This window comes from Nyctereutes procyonoides, unplaced genomic scaffold (genome assembly GCF_905146905.1).
Source record: "Nyctereutes procyonoides isolate TBG_1078 unplaced genomic scaffold, NYPRO_anot_genome, whole genome shotgun sequence".
NCBI classification, from domain to species: Eukaryota; Metazoa; Chordata; class Mammalia; order Carnivora; family Canidae; genus Nyctereutes; species Nyctereutes procyonoides.
Genome location: NW_026575133.1, coordinates 2,421,971 through 2,438,601, shown reverse-complemented (window position 1 = coordinate 2,438,601; position 16,631 = coordinate 2,421,971). Strand labels below are relative to the sequence as shown.

Here is a 16,631-nt window from a genome sequence, read left to right as displayed (position 1 = left end):
CAGTAAATAATAGCTATAAAGCAAAAAAAAAAAATTGTAATAAAAAGGTGAACCGTTTCATTTTATGCTGAAAAAAAAGTAAAACTAATAAGATGGCAGCATTTTGAAGATCCCATATTCACAGCTTATATATTGTTTCTATCAGTAGTAATAAGTAAGGGATAGAGTTCTGCATTTTATTTTAGCCTGAGAGAATCCACAGTCCAGCTAATTTTGTTTGTACCCTTTAGGCAGTACAAGTAACCGATCCAGCACCCGGAGCCTCCTCAGTGTGAGCAGCGGGATGGAGGGGGACAATGAGGTGAGAGGTGGGGACTCCAACCCCATTTTTTCTTGTCCTAGTGGTTATTCCACTGCAAGAAATAGAAATCCAGGTGAAAGAAGCCAGACATGAGAGGTCACATATTTTAGGATTCCATTTATGTGAAATATCCAGAAGAGATAGAATCAGAGAGACAGGGGCACCTGGGGGGCTCAGTGGTTGAGCATCTGCCTTTGACTCAGGTCATGATCCTGGGGTCCTGGGATCAAGTCCTGCATCAAATCCCCACAGGGAGCCTGCTTCTGCCTCTCCTTCTGCCTCTGTCTCTCTCTTGGTGTTTCTCATGAATCAATAAATAAAATCTTCAAAAAAAAAAAAAAAAGAGAGACAGAATACAGATTTGGTAGTTACCAGAGGCTGGGAGGAGGGGAAAATGAGGAGAACACTGTTTCCTTTTGGGATGATGAAAATGTTTTGGGACTAGATAGAGGTGGTGGTTACACAATATTGCAAATGTCCTAAGTGCCACTGAATTTTTCACTTTAAAATGGTGAATTATGTATGTGAGTTTTACCTCAATAAAAAGGAAGGGAGGGTAGAAGGAAGGAAGGAAGGGAGGGAGGAAGGAAGGAAATGAGGGAAGGGAGGCAAGGAGGGAGAGGTTAATCCCCTGACTGGTTAAGCCAAAGAGCATCTGTTAGAAGGAGCTGGATGACTCTCAGGGAATCTAGAGGATTGAGATCACATTTGGAGCCCTCGATCAGGAGCAGTGAGAAATGCCAGAGCCAAGGCCACTGCTCCATGTATTCCCAGGGGCATGAGCTCTTTCGTCTTTTCTTCCCTGTGCATATCTGCTTTCTTTCACTGCACACTGGCCTTTTCTGTGCCTCCACATGTATAGTCCCCTGAGAGCCATAAGGCCTCTGAGGAGAGGGTGAGCTGCTGCCTTAAGACTGAGCACAGTTTGGGTCAGGGTGTTTTTTTTGATCCTGTGATCACTGGCTGGGGCAAGCAGGAAGAGTCACTTAGGTCCCTGCCAAACCAGGAGGAGACTCTATAGGGTCCTCGGGGTGGGCCACTCCTCCAGGGAACAGCTTATATTAATTACTCCATGACTGAGAACCACTCATGGTTATGCTGTCCCAAAAAGGGACTTTGGTTTAAAAATAAAATTTCTCCAACTCTATCTGGTTACATGGAGCAAGCTACTCAAACCTTAATATGCTTAAGAATTACCTAGGATCTTGTTACTTTGCAGATTCTGATCTAGTAGGCCTGAGGAGGAGCTTGAGATCCAGCATTTCTCCCAAGCTCTCTGGTGATGCTAATCTGATGGCCCACAGAGGGCCACTCTGAGTAACAAGGACCATTAAGGATAATTTGGGCACCATTGTCTCCTCAGTGATGGTAGGCTCAGTAGAAAACTGCCCTGGTGTTGCTGGGCTCATTCTCAATTTTTGAATAACCTTTAGCCAAAGCCTGAGGAGGACTGAGAGGCTTTTGGGATAAGGGTGTCTGATTACGCTCATTACTTAACACGTTCCCTTTTCTTTCTCTTTTTTTTTTTTTTTTTTTGCTATAGGATAATGAAGTCCCTGAGGTTACCAGAAGTCGTAGCCCAGGACCCCCACAAGTGGAAGGAACACCCACTGTTCCCCTTGAGAGGCCCCCCAGGGTACCTCCAAGAGCTGCTTCACAAAGGTAACATTGATGCTGATGATAAATGTTTTCCTCACTCTCTGAATTCCATTGGGGGAGAGTAGGATTTGGGGGTATCTAAAACCATCTAAGAATGAGTGCAGATCTAACTGTAATTCCTACTTTTGATGCATTTCAGTGTGGACTCTTCATTAATCAGATGTTTTTTTCAAGTGCAGATACTTTATTTTTTTATTTTTTAAAGATTTTTAATTTATTTATTCATGAGAGACACAGAGAGAGAGAGGGAGGCAGACACAGGCAGAGGGAGAAGCAGGCTCCATGCAGGGAGCCTGACGCGGGACTCGAACCCGGGTCTCCAGGATCACACCCTGGGCTGAAGGCGGTGCTAAACCACTGAGCCACCCGGGCTGCCCAAGTGCAGATACTTTAAATAGCAAGTGCAGTTATTTCATCAATAAAGTGCATTGGTAAACATCAGCTTTTCCAGTAATTTGTATGTTTACTTGAAATTTGGCTCCCTAATAACTAATTGCCTTGGCCATATTGTGGGGGACAGTGCCTTTTGGGGACCAAGAGATAAGGAATTGGGGATGAAAATAACGGTGGGGGGCAGCTCGGCATGGTGGGGAGCATGGCTCTAGTGCCACACTATGTGGGGACAGTGTCCAGAAGTCACTTGTGAACTTGGATGAATTACTTCCCTTCTGTGTAACTCAATTTCTTTGTTTGTAAAATGGGGATAATAGTAGAACATCCTCAGTGATTTACAACTCTTGGCCAAAAGAGTTTTACAACTTTTGGCCCAGAGTAAAAACTCAACAGAATGAGTGAGTTTTCTTATCCAGAAGAATGAGCATATGGAGATTTGGAGATGGGCATTAGACAGATGAGTTTGGAGTGTTTACTGGGCCCTGATGTCTGTCTTTGTTTATAATGGTACTCGGGCCTCTGGTAGGAACCTGTTCAGGGCCTCGTGGAGTAACAGGAAATGTGGTCAAAGTTAGCTTGTATGTCTGCCCATGCAGAAAGGGGCCTTGGGAATGAAAGCCTGGGTTTGTCCCAGGCATTTATTTCTTTGATATCTAAAAGATAATGTGGGAGAAAAATGATTAAAAGGTAGAAGCTTTTTTTTTTCTTTTTTTAATGTTGAAACTTAAGTGAATCTCATCAGTGCTATTTGTCAAGAAAGTGCAACAAGGAGGCTTTTCTGGTTTTCTGGCAAGAGAAGCTGATTCTGTCCTAGGCATCTGTCCATTTCTCCCTTTGTTGTTCACCACTTTTGCATGTGCTCCCAGTAACAGTTAACATACTGACACTTGTTACACAGATCCTCCACAATAGCCAGTGGTGTCCCACTTACCAGCATGTTTCCCTGGTGTAGACCAGGTCAGATAGCAGAATGTTAGTCCTGGGAGGACCCACTGTAGCGATAATCTGGTCCATTCCCCTGAATTGGCATAATGTGCTGTTGCTTGAAAATTATTATATAGTTGGGGGAGGGGTATTTATGGAGAATGATTATAGTAATAAATGCTAATCTGTATTGGGTGTGTATGTACTAGGTATTATGTTCAACACACCAAATGTATGATCTCACTTAATTCCTTCCACAGCTCTCAGAGATATATGTTAGGATTACCCCATTTTGCAGATGTAGACACTGGGGCTTGGATTGGATTGAGACTTGCTCTGTGTGGCAAACCTGGGTGTGCCTGATTGGAGGCTCCAGGGTTTCAGTCATTTTGTGACACCTGTCCGAGAGGATCAAGGTATCAATAGGAGGAGATCCAAGACCTAAGACCTTCCATTCCTGAAGATTGAAGAGTTTGGAGGCAGTTAACTAATTGCACCAAGATGAAAAGAGTTGTCAAGATTGAAACTGTAACTTCAAGACTCTGTGGGACTTTGTTAATGGGAGAGAAAAAGAGAACAACCAGGGAAACAAGTTCCAGAAATTAAAGGATAGAAAGCGGGATGCATTTAAATGTGTAAACAGAGATGGCTGATGAATTTTTGGGGGAGTCTGGAAGTGTGTTGTGATATAAATGGGAGCAAAAAGGAGGAAAAATGCTTTTTACTAAAGAAATGGTGTTTGCAAAGAAATCTGTAATTGATAGACCTTAGCATTTGGGTTCCTTTTTGGTGTGAAGAAAGATTTGCAAATATGCGATTGTTTTGTAAGTATCTATACATTCGCATAATAAAGTGAGGAGCTGTTTGAACAAAATAATAAAGTCATCAAATGGCTTCTATGCTTGACCCACTGACAGACTGACCTCCCCTTTTCAGAGGGGAGGCTGACCTTGGGGGTCTCCTCTCCACTTCCAGATCTCGGAATCCATAATTGTTCTTTGCCCATGTCACCTGAGCACCCCTGCTCTCAAACAGCACTGGAGGTGCAGTGCTTATCACCCCTTCCTCCCAGTCCTTGTCCATTCCACCTGCTCATCCCGTGTGCTGTCCCCAGAACTTAAGCTGCCAGCGAGGACTCCGAGCCTCCACCTCTATCTCAGCCCTCTGTTTGCTCCTCTCTACCGGTGACCTCGACCTAGATGCCCTACAGGTATTTCCAACACAGCCCGTGCAAACCTGAATTCATCCGCCTGCCATTCTCTGTCCCAAACTGTCTTCTTCTGGTGAGTTCCCAGCCTGGGATAATGGCACAGTTCTTTCACTTCCCCAAGCACCAAAACCAGACGTTCTCCTCCAACCCTGCCTCCCTGGGAGCTCCCACAGAGTGTGTCTCCAAACTCTGTCCAGTCTGCTGCCCTTTCAGCTCTCGGATCCACCCCCTCTCCATCTGCCAGTGCCCACGTGCATGCTTGTAGACCCACACTTACCTCCCTCCTCCACGTTGCTGCCAGAGTGCACTTTCTAGATCAGAAATTGCTGATGATGTCACTTCCTGGCATAAAAGCCTGCACATTTAATGCCGTATTTTTTAGCATGCTCTGGCCCTGTCTAGCCTCAAGTTCCACCGTCTCCTATATTCGCTGGTGTTCCACCCCCCACCCCTGCATTCCCAGTGAGCTGTGCCATTTGGAACTGTGTCTTTGCCCAATCTGTGCCTTTGCCTGGAATTCTGTCTCCCTCCTCCCTTCTGATATCTGCTTAGAAAATTCCTGCATATCCTTTTGGATTCAGTCTAGTCATCACCTCCTCTATGAAGCCTCCCCTGATGTTCCTATGCAGAATGAGCCTTCTTATGGTTCCCCACATACCTCTATTATACTTCATTCACATCATGGCCCTTGTTTACATATTTGTTTCCTCAAGTGTCTGGTGAGCCTTGAAAGAAACTGCTTTTGATTAAAACAGTTTTTCTACTATCTGCAGTCCCAGTAGTTAGCACAGTAACTAGAACATAGTAGGAACTTAGTATTTATCATGTAAGTGAATTAATGGATGGATGGAAAGATTGGTACTGTTTGTGTTAGACTACCCATATCTTTAAAAGTTAGCCATCAGGTCATCTCCCACAAAGCAGGTGGGTTATAGATGGGTGGAGAGAGGCTTCACACTCCCACCTTTAAGTTCCCAATGTTTTTTAAAGTCAGGGAAGGTGGATGGTGACAAGAACAGGAGCAGATGCATGCATCTTTTTTTTTTTTTAATGCAAGGATTTTTTTTTTTAAGATTTATTTATTTATTTATTCAGAGAAAAAGAGAGAGAGAGAGAGAGAGACAGAGAGAGAGAGAGAGGGAGGCAGAGACACAGGCAGAGGGAGAAGCAGGCTCCATGCAGGAAGCCTGATGCAGGACTCGATCCCAGGTCTCCAAGATCACATCCCGGGCCGCAGGCGGTGCTAAACCACTGCGCCACCCGGGCTGCCCAGATCCATGCATCTTTGCATGGCATTTCCCTTGTAGGGCATTAGTCCTTAGAGAGTGGGGAGGTGTCTAGGACTATCACGCTCTTCTTGGGTGAAGTCCTGCCACTTGACCAAATAAACAAAACCCCTCCCACATCCCCAAAACAAAGCCCAAAATCTTACTGAGCCATCACTGTTTTGTTTTATAAATATTTTGCCATTCGTTAGTCAGTCACTAACAACCTGTGCATTCCTTTTTAAGGCATACATAGCCAAGGTCCTGTGTAATCAGAACATACTTCTGGAGGCCTCCTGCAGCACCCAAAATTAACATGTTAGATGCAGAATTATAAGAGGTCTGTGGAGTCTCTAGGAGGGGCTGGAATGGTCAGTGAGTAAGGGTACTTGGAACTGAAGCTATTTATTAATAGGGAAGTTGAAAAATATTGTCAACAATGTTATGATCATAAAAAAGCATACCAGCTAAGTAACAGTCCTGCTTTAAAAGAACGTTAACCAACATTGAGATCGCTGGGCTCTTGAACTAAACTCATTGGCAGCAAGAGCTTCCCCCTCGACAAGGAGGAGAAAGCAGGCAGCTCTCAGGCATCTCTGGGCACTTGAGTTTCCAGCTGCAGCTTCCCAGTGTCCTGGAGAGGGTGTCCCCCACCGACCACCCTTTGATTCTGTTTTTACACTCTGTACGTCCATGGTTCCGATAGGTCTATGATCACAAATCCATTTCCTTGAGATAGGACTTCCAGTCCTAGGTTGGGATTGTTCATCAGAATAAAATACAGAAATGGTTTGCTTGTAGGCCCACCCCAGCTGCAGCATGGGGCAGCAGAGAGAGGAAGAGGGGCCAGGGGAAATCATGACTGTCTTTATGGTGGAGGATAAATCATAAGGCTCATGGAGCACACATGGGAAAGAAATCTAAGAACAGATCTTTATTCATAATAAGAAGATTATTAGCTTTACTTCTGGAGTGTCTGGTTTCCAAGTGTCATCTCCAAGCCTCACACAACACGCAGATGTAGGTATCTGTGGGTACTTCTGTTTGGCAGGTGAGAAACATATTCAGAGAAGTTGAACTTGGCCTTTGGATGAGTGCATGATTGCCTTTGCTATGTCTTCCCATAGGTTCTGAACTTTATCAAAACAGTGCAGTTTTCTGATTGTTCCTATTGTCTGTTTTATCCATTAATTTCTTAGCACCATGAGGACGGATCCATGTTCATCATACTTGCTGCTGTTTCCCATGCCCAGGAGTAGACACATTTTGAGGGTGAGGGAGGGTGGAAAAGGAGGAAGGTAAGAAGGAAGAAACAGAGTGAGCAAGCAATCCAGGAAGCCAAGAAGCCTAAGCTTGTTCATGTAACAAGTAGTATTACCTAACTGTCCTTTCAGCCTTCTCCTATAAGCCATAGTTCATAGGGTGGGTTGGAGAGGTGGAAAGAGACTGTCAATTAGTTTTTTCCAGATAAAGAGGCAACGACACAAAACTGTCTGACTTCTGGAAGCCACAGTAGGGCCTCCTGAGCATGATTGTGGCTGTTTCTTTCTACTCCTGCTTCTCTGCCTTATTCCTGAGACAGCCCCTTTCTTCAACTCTTTTGTCATTTCCTTGACCTACGTAAAACTTGCATTCAAGAGACATTTAGTAAATATTTAATCATTGATCCATTCAATCCTCAACTATGCAAGTCCAGGATAGCACAGTTCAATTTCAACACCTGACAAAGCTCTCTTTCTTGACTTATTGACTTGCTTCCAAGAGAATCAAATATTGGTTTTACAGCACACATGTGGAAATACCATCCACAATTGTTGAACTTCTCTGTAAATAGACTCACCCAGGTCTGTCTAGAATCGCATTTAGGACTGTTTAAAAACCGATAAAATGGAGGGGGGCTTCTAGGAAAGCAAATCTGGAGTTGGGATAGCACACTTAGTGACCCCAAGAGGAAATCGTTGTGAGAAGCAGAGTTTAGAAATTCTAAATTCTTGGAGCACCTGGCTGGCTCAGTGGTTGAGCGTCTGCCTTTGGCTCAGGTGGTGATCCCAGTCCTGGGATCCAGTCCCACATCAGGCTCCCCACAGGGAGCCTGCTTCTCCCATTCCCTGTGTCTCTGCCTCTCTCTGTGTGCCTCTCATGAGTAAATAAATAAAATCTTTAAAAAAAATGTTAATTCTTTTCTCAAAAGACCCCCTACTATAGTATGTTTTCTGCCTGGCTGCATATTTGAATCACTGGTGTTTTAAAATATAGGCTTTATTATTATTTAGGTATGGTAAGGTCAGCAGATGAAGAGACAACTGCTTTTGAGATGATAGTTTGTTGTATTCATAGATCCCAAGAGGAAGGGGCATGTTATGCCATGGGGTCCCACTGGGGAAGCACTGGGTTACTCAAGAGAAAAGCAGCAGACTAGAGGAACATGGATAAGAGCTTTTATTGTGGTTTCTGCAGGAGAGTACAAGTAAGGTAGGGTAAGCAGATTTAGGATTGGCTAGTTTGAATAATTTCAGTGGACTCTGGGGCAAAGGTCCCTAGTTGTCTAGCACCTGGCCCTGGAGTGATTAGGGCAGATGGATACCGGCCCAAATGTGAGAACCCATAAAGGAAGTAGTTGGGGTATAGGCTGGGACTGGTTAGTTTGCATATGAAAGGTGTGCTCATCAGGAAGTTGCTATCTGTAGGAATCAGTTTGCCTTGGGAGGGGCAGTCCCTCCGGGATTAGTGAGACTCCAGGTATCAAAATATCAGAAAATAGAAGACATGGGTAATATAGTAATATAACTCATTGGGTAGGGACACTGTTAAAAAGTTGTGATGCATGACCCTATCTTCCAGAGGTTAGGAGGGAATGGGTTTAGGAGAGAGCCTGGGAATTGGTATTTTTTAAAGGTCCATGGGTAATTCTAATGTGCAGGTAAGGTTGTGATCCACAGCCAGCAGGTGTGCCTTTCAGGGGTCTGTATGGTTTCATTAATTAAGGAGCATGTTCTTTGCATAATTTACCAAGTTCGCAACAAACCTTGGATGCCTAAGAACTAGTTAATTAGATTCATTTAAAAATAGTTACTTTATGGGGGATCCCTGGGTGGCGCAGCTGTTTGGCGCCTGCCTTTGGCCCAGGGCGCGATCCTGGAGACCCGGGATCGAATCCCACGTCGGGCTCCCGGTGCATGGAGCCTGCTTCTCCCTCTGCCTGTGTCTCTACCTCTCTCTCTCTCTCTCTCTCTCTCTCTCTGTGACTATCATAAAGAAATAAAAATTTAAAAAAAATAGTTACTTTATCTTTTATTTCAGACCTCCAGCCAGAGAGACCTTCCATCCTCCTCCACCTGTTCCGCCCAGAGGTCGCTGATTCCACCTCCTGAAACTTGCCAAACATCAGGACTTTGAGACTTGCAGTTTCAGCCTGTTAATAATGTCTTCATGTTGAGTTTTAAAGTATGACTGCTGACCAGAAGATCTACTTTCATGGCTGATGCTGTTGTGGCCCTGCTGGTTTGGGCTTTCCTTGAAGAAGGTATTTTTGAGGAATGAAGAAGTGAAAACTAAGGACTTTATTCACCATCACCAAGTATATTGATCCATATCCCTGTTTGCCAAAAGGATAAAGACTGACTTAATTGGAATACTCACCTCTAATTTGGCATGTTAGAAGCCTGAAAAGATTGATCAGAAATGTAATTTACAAGTGATTTTACTGAAATGCACTTATATTAGGCCTTACTTATTTGCTAGTCCAGACTAACTTCTAGAAGTGGTTATGATTTAAGACTTACAGCATTCAGGTAAGGAGATATGTCCTGATTTTTAAATGGGTCTTCAACTTTTCTATAGATTCAGGAGGGTGTTTAAATGCCCGGGCTGTTCACATAGGACAAACTGAAAAAGACTTTAGAGAGGGATTAGTCCTAACTCCTTTTATATGGAAGACAAATCTGAGATTCCATAAAAACCAAGACTATACAATTGGTTAGAAGAAGATATGTGTCTAGAATCTGGGTCTCTTAATTCCAGGTCACCACACTATAAATTTCTAGATAATCAATTGCTCCCTCAAGAAATGCCACATGTAGATTATTAACCTTCCAGAAATGTCCTTCTTCTATATCTCCCAGGCATGGCACTATCAAGTATTTTTTTCAGTTTGGGCATTTATACTTCAGTATGCTTTCAAAACAGGATTGTTGGCAAGGAACATCTATAAATGGCTGGGAACCAGAAGCTTGGGATACCAGTGACCCCATTTATTGTTCTGCAGCCTTTTTATAGGGCTTACTAGTTCTGGCCATAAGAAGACAGTAGGACCCTTGATTCTTTCTCTGCCAAGAGGTCAAAAGAGAAAAAAGGAAGAATGTAAAATAGAAACAGTTATCTATTTCCTTAATATTACCGCTAGACTTGGGGTATCTGTGCAGAGAGAGCCATTAACGTGTCATAATTATTGTATGTCACTAATCTATCATTAATTTTGAGTCACTGGCACAGAAATCTGCCTTCAAAGCACAGATCCTTAATTTGATACTTAAACATAAAGTTAGCAATCAGACACATTCCTTTAAAAACTATCAGAAATCTGGTAATTTTTTATGAAATGTATTCTCTATCCCATGCAGATATATGTAAGGCACACTATTAACAGTCTATTTAAATATAGTTTTATTGTGTCCTTTTCTAATGATTCAGGGTTGTTTTGTTTTGGTTTGGTTTTTTGTTTTTTTTTCCCCCAACTTCATTCATTGGTCTAGCAAACAAGGACTCTTACTGAAATGAATAGCTTCTGGGTCATGGGTCTTTTTTCTGACATGAAATACACTATTGGCTGTGGCCATTAACAGAGTGTTTGTTCAAATTCCCTACCACAATGCTTGGCACACAGTAGCCATTCTACAGTGGTTCCTTTACTCTCCTTGTCACTTATTTGGGAAAAAGAGGGTAATGTGGGATAGAGAACAAGAAATTATAATGTTGGTATGATTGTCCTTCCTCTTATTTATACATGATCTCTTAAGCACATTTGATTTTGATAAAAGCTACCCTTTTTTAAAAATATTCAGTATCTCTAAGTTCCCTCTTAGATGTCAAGTTTAGATTTTTGTACATTCTCTAATTAATAAGCATTTAGATGAATAACTTGGCAAAACTTACTGCCAGCTAATGATGTTAGCATCTTTGTGTGCACATCACTGTTTGTGCAATATTGGAATATTTTATTACATTTTTATTCTTCTGTGAAAGTAAGTGGAAAACATAAAATTAAAAGTGTTGTTTAGAAACTTGAGTCTGATAAATGTGACACACTTGAGACATGGGTGGAAATGGTCAGTTCATTGCACATCCAAACTGCTCCATGTTGTCTAAGAATGACTCTAATGATGAAGTGAAATTCCTCATTTTCTAGAAACAGAACAACCCATTATGACATAAATTCAACTTCCACATACTCATCTTCTGTACACATTTTTAGGAACATTATTATGTAACAAAACCATGGATTTCAATACAATGAAGATCAGAGACTAAATTGTAATTAGGTATCCAAAGAAACTCAAAAAATTTCTCTGTATGATGCTTTGGGAGACAATTCAGCTGCCACCATCTTTCCCCAAGATTTTACGAGCTGGTTTTTTTTTTTTTTCTTAAAGATTTTATTTATTCATTAGAGACACAGAGAGAGGCAGAGACACAGGCAGAGGGAGAAGCAGGCTCCATGCAGGGAGCCGGATGTGGGATTTGATCCCAGGACTCCAAGATCAAGCCCTGAGCCAAAGGCAGATGCTCAACCTCTGAGCCACCCAGGTGTCCCAATGAGCTGGTTTAATAGAAAGTGAAGCTTTTAATCATATTCATGGCCCTTGCCTTTACTTCTAACTGTATGAGGTACATTGTCCTCTAATTCCTAAGCCAGCATTCTACCTTCATCTTATATTAAGACTTGTGAGCAGATAATCCAACAATATAAGCAACAAAGCATGAAGACTGAGAGATTATGAGCAAGAGGTTGGTGTTGCAATCAAATAATTTAACTTGACATATTTAATGATGTGAATAATCCCTAATCCTTTGCCATAATTAGACAAAGTGATAGTATGTAAATTACTCCATTGAGTAGTTTTACAAGTCAAGCTAAGTTCCTATTCTCCCCTCCATTTTTCTTGCCTTGTTACTAAAAAAAAAGGGAGGTTCTAGCCCATCCTCTGTCACTTCAGTAGTGGGGATTTTTAGATACCTCTCCCACATGCACCAGGAAATAAAATGGTTTTATCTTAAATAAAGTAATAAAATGTGCTCTTCTTTCAAAGAATAGTGTGTGGTTTTGCAGCTGGCCAGCTGAGGAAGCATTAATAACAGACTTATTTCAGTCTGAGAATCAACTGTTTTAGACTGCTTCCTAAAGAAAGAACTTAGAACAATTATAAAGTTTTTCTGTGTCTAGAACATTTCAGCTAGAACAGAAAAGATAGGTGCAAAGTGATAAATAGCAAAAGAAGGACTGGGGCAGCCCGGATGGCTCAGCGGTTTGGCACTGCTTTCAGTCCAGGGTGCGATCCTGGAGGCCCGGGATCGAGTCCCACATCGGGCTTCCTGCATGGAGCCTGCTTCTCCCTCTGCCTGTGTTTCTGCTTCTCTCTCTCTCTCTCTCTCTCTCTCTCTCTCTGTGTATGTGTGTCTTCATGAGTAAATAAATAAAATCTAAAAAAAAAAAAAAAAAGGCAATAGAAGGACTGCCCAATCCCAGAGGTAAATAACTAGAAAAACAAACATAATCAAGTAGAAAGAAGAAATAGAATTTCAAAGAAAATGTGATCTGATACTAGCCTTGATACCAGGCCTGTCTTGGGTGACCATAAGGCAAGTAGATCTCACCTGCCTACCAGAGTCTTAAAAGTTCATATAGAATAGAGGCCTCAACTGGGTTCAGTTATACCATCCAGATGGTCTCAACAACACCTTACTCACTCAGGGCTATGTTCTTGGAACAGCTCCCAGTTTGGAAATGGTGAGCAGAGTATATATTCCAAAGACAGGGAAGTGGGTGAGGATCCTCCAATTGCCAGAGTCCAGCTCGAAGGTCAACTGATGGTCATGTTCTCTCAGTTACCTTCTCCAACAGTACCTGAGATTGGAAATCAAAAGATACGTTGTTACTTACAGACCAAGATTTTTGAAGATCATGTTTGTCAAGAATAAAAAAAATTGAAATTGTGGGTTTCTGGATCATTTACTGGTCATAAGTCCTTTAACCAATTGAGTCTTATTAGAACTACCATAAAAAAAGGCTGTATAGCCATTGGAGGGGAGAGGTGTTTCCTTTCACTAGAATGTTTTCTCTCATCCCTTTTGATGTCAGGGAATGAAGTCATTAATCTAGATGAAGAAACTGGTGAAATGACATATATCAACGTTTTTCACTCCTTCGTCTGGCAGAACAGCCCTGATTTTGGTCCTCCTGAGTTCTACTTTTTAGTGTAAAGTTATCAGTTTCCAAAGATATTTGAAGCCACACTCATTTTCCTCTAGCCAGTTATTTCATCCCTATTCCTTCTTTCCAAACCTACTGTTACCAGACTTTTATCACCTAAAGCCATTTAGCATCATCATTTCCTAGTACCTATTGGAATTCCTGGCACATAGTAGAGCTTGATAAATAGTTGTTGAGTTAATGACCCTATATGCTCTTCCCACCATTAAACTTTTCCAAATACTCCACCAAAATAGGGGTTCCTCTTTTCTACATGCCCATTGCTCTTATTGCCTCTTGAATTTGCACAGTTGTTCCCATTTTGTGCAGTTCTTTTTTTGTACACTGTCCTGCCTGTTCTCTGTCTTGTGTGTAATTTCCTGGTTTTGAGTCTATGCTCCCCAAATGGATGCTTTAAAATTTTCTTGTGTCCTCCACACCTTTGAGTAATTGCCAGCCCAGTGCTCCCCACAACACCTAGCAAATGCTTGCTGCTTCAAATCTGTGGAGGCTGGTGATGGATATTTAAGCGAGAAACTACTCATCCATCTTAATTCAGCACTTGCACTGCTTGTTCTTTAATTGCACATCATCACTTGATTCAAAAGCAGTGATTATTCATTCATGGAGCATTTACTGGGCTTTCTCTATGAGTAAGTCACTTTGCTAGGTGCTCTAGGGGATATACAAAGATGTATAAGACACCTCCTGATTTCTATAGCAATTACTGGTATACAATTCATTCAGCAATTAATCATGTACTGTCTTGTGATGTCTCTTAGACTGGCTAAAAAGTATTGTGTAAATCCTATGCAGTTTGACTTTCCACTTATTAATGTCTTCCTTGGTTCACTCAGCAAATAGTTTGTCTATGATGTGATGGACGCTATTCCAGCAGCTGGGACAGATACAAAGATGAAAAAATGATAGTCCTTGCCATCATAAAAGGTCAGAGTGTAGTATAGAAGAGGAGGTGAAGGGTGGTAACTGTGACATAACATACTGAATGCTTTTGGAATCCCAAAGAAGGGATACTCAACTTCCTGAGGGGGTCATGCAAGGTTTCACTGAAGAGGTGATAATTCAATTAGGCCTGGAAGGAGAGTATCTAATGGTCATCCACTTTCTTGCATTCTAGGCAAAGGCACACAAGTATAAAAAAAACATGGTATATTTGGGAAATATAGTGATGAAGCCAGGACATAGAGATTGGTGAGAGGTAAAGTCAGAGTCTAATCGGGCTGTCCTTCAGCAAGAAACTTTCCCCCCTGGTTGCATACGTAGCACATGGTCATTGTAAAAAACATCCAAATACTTACAGGCATGTACAAAGAAGAAACTTACTTGGTGTTAATGGTTTGCATCATAATTTTTCAGATTGTTTTCTATGGGCAGACTAAAATGATATTTAAAATGGGATTATATTCCAGGCACCTGGTGGCCCCGTCGGTTAAGCATCTGACTTTCGATTTCAGCTCAGGTCATGTCTCAGGGTCTTGAGATCAAGTCCTGCATCCGGCTCCATGCTCAGCACAGAGTTTGCTTCAGATTCTCTCCCTCTGCCCCTCCCCCCACTCATGCTCACTTGCTCTCAAAATAAATAAAAATCTTTTAAAAAATAAAATGGGACTATATTCTATTTTTGTCAACTTTTTTTTCATTTAAAAGTATCTCTTGGGATGCCGGTGGACAGTTTTAAGTGTCTGACTCTTGGTTTTGGATCAGGTCCTGATGTCAAGGTCCTGAGATCCTGCCCCACATTGGGCTCCATGCTTAGCACAGAATCTGCTTCAGATTCTCTCTCCCTCTGGGCCTCCTGCTTGTGCCTGCACACTCTCACTCTCAAATCAATGTATCTTTTTTTAAAAAGTGTTTCTTAATATCATTGCATGCCAGTATATGCAGGTCTATTTCATTTTAAAAAATGGTTGTACAGATGGAGGTCCATCAGTAGTAAGAAACATTGATTTTGGAACCAGACTGCTTGGGACTGTTCTTTTAGCAAGCCACTTAACCTCTCTGTGCTCCAGTTATCATACCTGTAAAATGAACATACCGATAGGACCTGTTGCATAAGGCTTTTGTGAGCATTAAATGAGTCAGATGTAAAGGGCTCAGAATAGTGCTTGTCAGATGAAAATCTTAGCTCTGATTCCATGATTTATTTAAACAAAATTCAAGGAGCATTAAAAAAAATATTTTTTTAAAGATTTATTTATTTTAGAGAGAGAGAGAGAGAGAGAGAGAGCACCAGCAGGGGGAGGGGGAGAGAATCTCCAGCTGTACTCTCACCCCGGTGAGGAGCTAGAGGCAGATTTGATCCTACCACCTTGAGATCATGACCTCCGCTGAAATGAACAGTAGGATGCTTACCCAACTGAACCACCCGGCCACCCCTTAGGGAGTGTTTTAAGCTAGAAAGTGATATAATCAGGTTTCCTTCTAGAAAGATCACTCTGGCATCTGTTGGGAGGGAAGATTGGTGACAGGGATCCTGTCAAGACTGTTGCAGTATGCAGTGGGGCGGCGATTGGCTGTTATTGGCAGAAGAAAGAGAGGAAAAATAAAATTTCGAGACATTTCTAGGAGACCAAATGCTACCACTTGTTGATTGCAGACGGTTGAAGCCGACCGTTCGACCAGAAGTTCCAGCTTTTTGGCTTGCAGGACTGTGTAGATGGTGGTGCCGTATTCACACGACAAGCATTTTTTCAAGGTCCTACTACGGGGCCTGGCACTGCTCGAGGCACAGGAAATAACGGCGGCGCACAGGCTCTCTGCTTGGGACCGGAGCTGATCCCAGGAGGTGTTTGTGCCCGCGCACAGGACGCCAACAACGCAAGCGAACAGAGAGACACATGAATGAGAGTTTCAGCAAGACCGAGCAGTAGGGGCCCGGTAAGCAGTGAAGGGACTCTGCGGCGCTCCTCCACCTCTGTGGGGATCCGGCATCTCCCGTGACGATGAGAGGATGAGAGGAGCGCGGGTTCGGTCACGGCGGCAGGCCAGAGCCTGCAGAGGGATATCGGATCTGATCCCTTGGGCCCCGGGAGCCGCAGGTCACAGCGCCTTCACAGCTGGGGAGAACGAGGCCAGGAAAACGTAAACGTTTTGGCCAAGGTCACACAGCTGGCGGCCCGCAGAGCGCGGGTCAGGCCCCCGCGGGGGCTCCAGGCCGAGGCCGCGGGCGCGCACCGCCGCCGCTCCCGAGGCCCAGGGCGGGCTGGCCCGGAGGCCCCCGCGGGCAGGGCGGCCGGCCGGGCGGGCAGGGCGGGCAGGGCGGGCAGGGCGGCCGGGCCGGCGGCGCGCGGGGAGCCCGCAGCAGGGCCCTGGGCGGCCGCGGGACGCCCTCCCGGGCGGGGCGCCGGCGGCGGTTGCGGCCCCGCGTCGCGAGGCACTTCCGGCGTGTGCCGG

The 16,631-nt window shown here is 43.4% G+C and overlaps 1 protein-coding gene and 1 long non-coding RNA gene across 2 annotated transcripts in view; one reads left to right on the top strand and one right to left on the bottom strand.

The window, feature by feature from the left end:
- PIK3AP1 (phosphoinositide-3-kinase adaptor protein 1) overlaps positions 1–9,189 on the top strand; it is a 117,146-nt gene extending 107,957 nt beyond the window's left edge. Inside the window, exons 15-17 of the mRNA XM_055346188.1 lie at positions 231–301; positions 1,845–1,963; positions 9,053–9,189. Coding sequence (XP_055202163.1) covers positions 231–301; positions 1,845–1,963; positions 9,053–9,110 — 248 coding nt within the window. The 3' untranslated portion in view covers positions 9,111–9,189. The remainder of the gene's footprint in view (positions 1–230; positions 302–1,844; positions 1,964–9,052) is intronic.
- LOC129523364 (uncharacterized) lies at positions 5,938–16,471 on the bottom strand. The gene is made up of 4 exons (XR_008667100.1): positions 15,796–16,471; positions 12,716–12,872; positions 9,036–9,647; positions 5,938–6,988 (listed from the first exon to the last, which is right to left on the bottom strand). It is a non-coding gene; the product is annotated as an uncharacterized LOC129523364 (long non-coding RNA).
- Between the last annotated feature and the right edge of the window lie 160 nt (positions 16,472–16,631).